Raw genomic sequence first — 8,109 nt, 5'->3', positions numbered from 1 at the left:
TACAGAGTTAAAACCATAAACACACAAGTTTTAAATTACTGATACTTCATAGCTGCATATAATTCATCTCATGTGTGCTATCCATTATGATGATGACCCACAGGAGGTCACACTTTGCCACCGCACAGTTTAGACTATTTAGACCACTTGCTGTTGCCATGCTTAGGAAACCCTCCTGTGGGATTGTGGGTTGATTTCTATTTTTTGATGTAGATTTCTTTTTAAAAATTTGTATTCACAAGCTCTGCAATGTGAATACTAGAAAAAAAGAGATGTTCTGCATTAACATTGTTGTGTGATAAGCAAAAAAAACATTATTCATGTCTTTGGCAGAAAAGGCTTCAGAGGATGAAGACTTACTGTTTGCATTCTGTGTTTTTTCTTTTAATTTCTGAACTCCTTTTCTTTTTATTATGTGTTCTTATTTTGTATAAAACTAAAACTATGAGAGTTTTTTAATATATTTTATAAAATATATTAAAAAACTCTCATAGTTTTAGTTTTTAGTTTTATATTTTATAAAATATATTGAAAAACTCTCATAGTTTTAGTTTTATACAAAATTTGATACAAAATAAGAACACATAATAAAAAGAAAAGGAGTTCAGAAATTAAAAGAAAAAACACAGAATGCAAACAGAAAGTCTTCATCCTCTGAAGCCTTTTCTGCCAAAGACATGAATAATGTTTTTTTTTGCTTATCACACAACAATGTTAATGCAGAACACCTGGATCATAATGTACAAGTCTCCCTTTCATTATATCCTGTATATTGAGACAACTTTGATCATTTACACCATTTATCAAAGACAAAAAGAAATACAGTTTATAGTGCTGCATCACTGATGTGTGAAGAGACCGCGGTGGAGTGAGAGGAGGAATCACGCCACTTGAACGAGTCTCATCCCGTATTCTGATCCTGCGGAGGTCAGGGGATGAGGGTGCGGACTGCAGCACCGAACCCTCTCTATAGCGCACAGCTCCACTCATCGATCCCATCCGTCGGTTTCTGCTGGGACAGCAAAGAAAAACCCGCAGCGACACATGGACTGTCCGTAACATGAGACAGTCCAGTGGGATTATACTGGGAGAATGAGATTACCGATTATGATTTCATATTATTCGCCTGGTTTTTGATCATAAACGGAGGTCCATGACTTCGTAATTCAACTTATGGAAAAGTTGAATGGGCCATGGAGGATTCACTGAAGAAAAGCATGTTCTAGAGTTGGTGTGTTGACGCCTCCGGGCTGCATGAGTGAGTCCGTGTCTCCCCAGAGGGCGGAGGCTTTCTGCTTCAGATTGCAGGTTTCCCCTCATCTCCTGTTGTCTCTGCGTCAGATGATGCGCCGGCTCCTCTGCTATAAGAGCACCTGTCCTGCTCAGACATCACTCGCATCTCACCTTCTCTCTCACACACACTCACCCTCACGCACCCTCCTGAACTTCTCTCACACACTCTCTCTCCTGTATAGGACACCACCGAGAGGAAGGAACCATGAGTTACTCCAGCGACATCTACAGCAGCAGCTCCTATCGGAAGATCTTCGGAGATGCCCCCCGCTCCGGCCGGGTGGGTCTCGGGGGGGGCAGCAGCAGCCCGTCCCGGCTCCACTCCACTGGGTACCGCAGCACCAACCGCACCTATGGACCCTCCTCCGCCATGTCCTCCTCCGCCTCCTACCGCAGGACGGCGGCGCCCGGCCGGGTCTTCTCCTCCTCCATGATGCCGGACTCCGGGATGGACCTGACCCAGTCCACCGCGGTCACCAACGAGCTGAAGATCGTGCGCACCAACGAGAAGGAGCAGCTGCAGGGGCTCAACGACCGCTTCGTGTCCTTCATCGAGAAGGTGCACAACCTGGAGCAGCAGAACAAGGTGCTGGAGGCCGAGGTGACGCTGCTGAGACAGCGGCACAACGAGCCGTCCCGCCTGCATGAGCTGTACGAGCAGGAGATCCGGGAGCTGCGTGCGCGCGTCGAGGAGCTCACGCACGAAAAGAGCCAGATGCACCTGGACTGCGAGCAGATGAACGACACGCTGGAGCGGGTGCGGGAGAAGCTGGAGGAGGAGAGCCGGCTGCGGGAGGAGGCGGAGGGCGTCCTGAAGGGCTACCGGAAGGACGTGGACGACGCCACGCTGGTGCGTCTGGAGCTGGAGAAGAAAGTGGAGTCGCTGCTGGACGAGATCGCCTTCCTCAGGAAAGTGCATGAAGAGGAGCTGCAGGAGATGCAGACCTCTCTGCAGGCCACACAGGTAAACCCCCCCCCTCCCCAAACCCCCCAGGGTCCACATGGCCTGGAGCTCCGCAGTCTGACAGGTGGTTGATCATGGTCAGATTTATCATCAACCTGTAAGATAAGATTTAAGATACATTTATTTGTCCCACTACTCCTATTTATGGTAAACACTATATAAGAACCCCATCCCAATTAATTACATCCTCATTTTCTTAAGAGCCTGCCTTATACGTTCATGCAGGAAAAAACATGTCAGAGCAGAATAGATCTAATATTTAAGATTAGATTAAGATACATTTATTTGTCCCAAACACAAGCACACTCATGCAAGGAGGGAAATTTAACCTCTGCTTTTAACCCATCTGGTGCAGGACACACAGAGCAGTGGGCAGCCATGTACGGCGCCCGGGGAGCAGATGTTGGGGGAGTAAGGTGCCTTGCTCAGGGGTACTAGACAGGGTAGGGAGAATCCACTTGGATTTTTGGACAGATCAATCCAGGTTCGTCTTTTTGTTGAGACGAACAGAGTCGAACCAGAGACCTTTTCTGCCCATAGTCCAACTTTCTGCCACTAGTCAGATTTAACATCAACATGTAGTTTTCACACTTACACTTAATCTACGTTCATGTTCTTCAATCCTCCTTCATACATCCAGACATGATTCGCTAAATGAACCAGCAGCTCACATGTTGGTCCAGGGCCTGAGGCTGGACTGACTCTAGTGACTGGACGTTATTCATTAAGTTTCCCATGACGTCAACAGGCTGCAAAGTCAATGATCAAATGACTGATTGCTTTGAAGAGACCTCAGACACTGGTGATAATTATAATACAGGTGCATAAAGACGACAGTTATTATATAGACCACTGCATAGGTGCTGCAGGAATACAGTGATCATGTAATAATGACAGTGTTGCTCAATGCGCACTGATGATAATGGATGACACTGCAGTTCCGTTTCAGCACCAGGCGCTGTCCCTCCCTCCCTCCTCCCCTCTTGCCTTGGTCTGATGCAGTTTGTGAAGGAGCCAATCGGTTACAATGATATTTAAATATTTTTTTTGTAACTGTTCAAAATAGTTTGGATTCTTTTTTTGTTTGTGTTACTTTTGGTGCTCTAATTGTGTATTTTTTTTTTTTTTTATTAAGTTTTTCTCAGACCCTTTTTTCTGCGCTGAATATGTGGTAGCCCTGTGTGTGTGTGTGTGTGTGTGTGTGTGTGTGTGTGTGTGTGTGTGTGTGTGTGTGTGTGTGTGTGTGTGTGTGTGTGTGTGTGTGCAGCAAAGTGTACTGCAGCAAAGTCATTATATAAACGCAGAAGGAGCTTTTAAAGGTGGTGAGCAGGTGGGTGTGGAGCAGAGAGGAAGGGGGGTGGGGTGGTGGGGGGGATGCAGATTCATAGCGCATTATCAAAGGGTGTGGTCGTCCCCGGGGGGGAGTGGGGGAGAGGGGGGAGGGGGAGCGAACACCCCCAGCATTTTTTTTTTTATTGTTAACTTCAAGGTAAACCGTATAGCACAAAAGTGCAAATGGTAGAAGTTTGACCAAAAGAGGTTTAACACAATTCATTCAAACACAACACAATCTTAATTTTAACACAATTCATTCAAAAAAAATTAATTTTTGTTTTACATGTGTTCAAATATTCCGGCTCCTGGAGTTGATTTGCAGATGGAGACAAACAAACACAATGACTCTGAAGCTGGGGGGGATGCTGCAACTCTGTGTAGAAATCAATTCACTCCCATTCCCTCAATGTGCAGTTTTATTTTATATTTAGGGAGGTCATGCATATATGAGTGGTTGCTGGGTAGATATCTCCAGAGTTTCTCCTCCTCCTCCCCCCCCTGCAGAGAATAGAGTTGCCATGTAAGCCATTACAGCACAGCTCTATCCAGCAGAGAGAGGCCTGACTCAGCAGTCGATGAATCAGTGCTGCGGCAGTCCACCTCGCTGGACCACAACTCAGCTCATCATCACTCTGCTCACCTTGTATATATGTGTATGTTTACCGTCTGTCACCAGAGGTAGTGCAGCAATTCAGAAAAACATTCAAGTTAAATTATGAGTTTAATCAGTTCTGGACACAAAAAAAGGAGAGATAGGAGAGAAGCAGATTCCAGTATCTGTACTCTTGTTGCAATACTGGTTAGTTAATGTATCTAAACCAACGTTTTACAGTAGCTTTGAATAATGTTTAAAAGATAGACATATTATTTACACATATTGTGCATTATTCCAGTGCTACAAGAACAGAGAAAGATGTGCGTTCAGCTTTGCGTTCATGAACACTTTACCTTTTCACACTGGAACAATAATTCACATGACACTCTGGTCAAATTTTCACATCAGCCATTTTAGGACATACTCTTCACTTGAGAAGTTGGATTGTTGAATGATGCTATTAAGCTTTTTTCCTCTGGGATAATGACACTATGAATGATTCAAACTAAATACAAGTGAAAAAAACCACAACAACACGATTTTATACTGATTTGATGATATAAACTTAAAAACTGTCCTCTGTCCTTCTCCCACACGCCCAGGTGTCAGTGGAGATGGACATGAGTAAGCCAGACCTGGCTGCCGCCCTGAAGGACATCCGGGCTCAGTACGAGAACCTGTCGGCCAGGAACCAGGTCCAGGCAGAGGAGTGGTACCACTCCAAGTTCACTACCGTGACCGAGGCAGCCGCCCGCAACCAGGACGCCATCAAGCACTCCAAGGAGGAGCTGAGCGAGTACCGCAGGCAGGTGCAGGCCCGCACCCTGGAGATCGAGTCCCTCAGGGGCCACAACGAGGCCCTGGAGAGGCAGATTGCGGAGATGGATGATCGCCATAACAATGAAATTGGAGAGATGCAGGTATGAGAATAACAAGGTGTTATTTGGGGTTTTACATTTTAAACAGAGAGACCAGGACACACTCGGCACAATGAAGACTGATTAATGACACAGCCTGAGAGAGTAATTATAGGACTATGTTTTATAAATCACTTAATTCAGCACAATAATTAAAATATTTTCTAAAATGTTTGGCATTTTCAGACTATATGACAAGACAGTGGTATTTCACTGTGTGGTTCTCGTCTCTCTCTCTCTGTGTGTGTGTGTGTGTGTGTGTGTGTGTGTGTAGGACACCATTCAGCAGCTGGAGGCCGGTCTGCGCAGCACCAAAGGAGAAATGTCTCGTCACCTGCGGGAGTACCAGGACCTGCTGAACGTCAAGATGGCGCTGGACATTGAGATTGCTGCCTACAGGTGGGCCACAGTACAGTGAACTCAATACCACAGAGAACAGGATGAGGGACTGAATGAACCGGACTGTGCTTGTTTTTAAGCTTTGCAACACATAATTCTGAGCTTATTATGAACCTTTATATTATTAATTTATTGATGTGTTTAATTATGATATACTGTGAGGTGTCCTTATGGGTGTCTAGAAAAGAGCAATGAAATAAGATTTATTATTAGTATTATTGCATTTTTTGTAATGTTTTTTAAGTTCAGTGATGCACTTACAAAAAAGGCAAAAGTAATCAACCTTTCTTTCAGTTTTGAAAGATATATTGCCGGTAAAAAAAATAATTTAATTATATTTTATTCATGCATTTCTTGAAAAATGTATTACTTTATGATGAGCTGCACTTTCACCCCAACGTTTATTTCAAGAAAAGAAAATAACACTCAGCAGAATACAGACCCATGGTATATGAAAGCAATGTCACCCCTCTCAATTAACACATAATAACTAAATATACACACTGTTAATTGTAAAAGAAATGCAAAATGGCAATAAAAGATGAACAATGGACTTTTTGTCCATTATACATGGACACGTGATATGGACTGATGCATTGTGAAACCTTACCACCGTCTAACTCAGCAACAGTGATGATGTTCAGGGGAAATAAACACAATCCGACCACAGAGGTGCTGCCACTGATACTCCAGTGACATTAGATCCCTCAGGAGATATACACTCTCAGATAATAATAGTAACAAAACCAGACTAGAGGTCGTCATCCCCCCTTCTCTCTCTCTTTCTCTGACCATACAGGAAGTTGCTGGAAGGTGAAGAGTGCCGCCTCAGCTCCGTCAGCGGCGCCATGGTCCAGTCGGGCTACCCTGGCTACTCCTACATGTCCGCCAGAAACTACAACCTGGGAGCCTACAGGAGGTTCGGTGCCAAGCCTGAGGAGGAGGAAGAGGAGGTGGAAGAGGAGGAGAAGGAGGAGGAGGAGGGAGAAGAGGGAGAGGAGGAGAATGAGGATGAGGGAGAAGAGGGAGAGGAGGGCGACGACCAGGAGGAAGGTGAGGAAGGGGAGGACGAGGAGGACGAAGAGGAGGAGGAGAAGCCAAAGGGGAAGGATGAGAAGGAGAAGGAGAAGGAGAAGAAGAGCCCCACCGGCAAAACCAGCAAGAGCTAAACTGCTTGTTTCACCATCTTCATCATGGCCAATGAGACATCCCACATCCCACCAATCAGTTATATGGATCTGGTTACTGTTCACATCATCGCTTACACACACACTCACACACGCACACGCACACACACACGCACACGCACACCTTTTGTGTTTTGTGTTGCCTGTTTTCTCTGTAGCTCAGAAGTGATTAGTTCAGCTGTTCAGGAAACAGATGTGTGACAAGGAGAGAAGAGTTGAAATCATCCTCACACTCTGCAGAGGTCACAACCATTTGACCTCACAGCAGGAGGCGATCATCACGCCACACAGTTTCATCAGTTTGAAACGCGGAATGATTTTATTTTTTTCCTCACATGAGCAACAGTAAATGTGCCATTAATGACGAATATTCACAGTAAGAGCAATCAATACCTAGAGAGTAACAATGTTGTCACAGCACACGGACATTAAAGATAAACGCACAGAAACTCGGAGCATGTGAAACAGCCGGTCCAACTTTTACGGTGCTATTTGATTTTTACATTTAAAAGTTGGGGAGCAACTGTAGGTGAAGATTTTTATCACAGATCAAGTCTCTACCAGCTCATTCCTGAATGTTGCAGTCTGAGGGAATGAAAACGCTTCTATTTAAACTGCAGCTCAACCCCCACATGCTACACAGCAGGTGATTGCTTCTCACTCCTCTCTTTCCTTCCAGTCCATCAATCCCAACTTAATTCCACCCCTCATCCCACCACGACAAGATGAAATGTACCAGTGAACCATTCAAGCCCTTTCTTCTTCTCATTGTCTTTAATTCACTGTTGCATCACAGCCCTGCAATAATGGCAACCAGAAAAACAAGTCTGTATATACATTACGTGTGTTGGAGGAGGAGAGCTGCAGCTTCTCCATGAGGAAGTGCATCTATGAGAATGAAAAGTATAGAGTTTAACTTGCTGCTGAATATAAATATATATTTATTTTTGTGAATATGATTTATCCCCCTTTTGATTGATTCATTTGTCAATTTATTTGTCAGCCACATCACCTGTCAGAGTTTAATATTGATAATTAAGCCCGATTGCTTATTTATGTTCCCCTACATTTTCAGAGCAAACCAACTTTTGTTTATTTCTCCTCACACAAACATGTTGGTATTTTAGCTGGACTGAGGAAGCAAAGTGAATGTGAGCCTGGCTGTGGGTGTCAGGCAGCTGAAGGTGACACTGACAGTCCTCAGCTCAGACTGCAAGTGGCAGGTGGGCCAGATGCTCCTGGGCTCATGGTTATATGGTACAGAGTAGCATATAAGGGCTATTTTCACCTTAACTTCTTCCCTCACTTCGCCCTGTTCTGCCCCACTTTTCTTTTTTGACAAATGAATCAACCAACAGGCATAAATGCATGGCCTGACTATTGAAGCTTGAAAATCTCCTGGATGCGATAGATTTTTGC

General features: G+C 44.6%; 1 protein-coding gene across 1 annotated transcript; it reads left to right on the top strand.

Annotated features, from left to right (window-relative positions):
* The first annotated feature begins 1,498 nt into the window (after positions 1-1,498).
* neff1 (neuronal intermediate filament family member 1) lies at positions 1,499-6,672 on the top strand. The gene is made up of 4 exons (XM_061071634.1): positions 1,499-2,257; positions 4,790-5,107; positions 5,379-5,503; positions 6,303-6,672. Exons 1-4 carry the CDS (start codon positions 1,499-1,501, stop codon positions 6,670-6,672), a joined length of 1,572 nt encoding a protein of 523 aa, XP_060927617.1.
* Positions 6,673-8,109: the final 1,437 nt, after the last annotated feature.

Source organism: Limanda limanda, chromosome 5, assembly GCF_963576545.1.
Source record: "Limanda limanda chromosome 5, fLimLim1.1, whole genome shotgun sequence".
Taxonomy (NCBI): domain Eukaryota; kingdom Metazoa; phylum Chordata; class Actinopteri; order Pleuronectiformes; family Pleuronectidae; genus Limanda; species Limanda limanda.
Note: the sequence above shows the minus strand (reverse complement) of the source record. Positions and strands in the feature narration are given on the sequence as shown.

Coding starts and splice junctions, on each gene's coding strand:
- neff1 (XM_061071634.1), top strand. CDS start 1,499: ATGAGTTACTCCAGCGACATCTACAGCAGCAGCTCCTATCGGAAGATC. Junction 2,258..4,789: donor CCTCTCTGCAGGCCACACAG/GTAAACCCCCCC, acceptor CCACACGCCCAG/GTGTCAGTGGAGATGGACAT. Junction 5,504..6,302: donor ATTGAGATTGCTGCCTACAG/GTGGGCCACAGT, acceptor CTGACCATACAG/GAAGTTGCTGGAAGGTGAAG.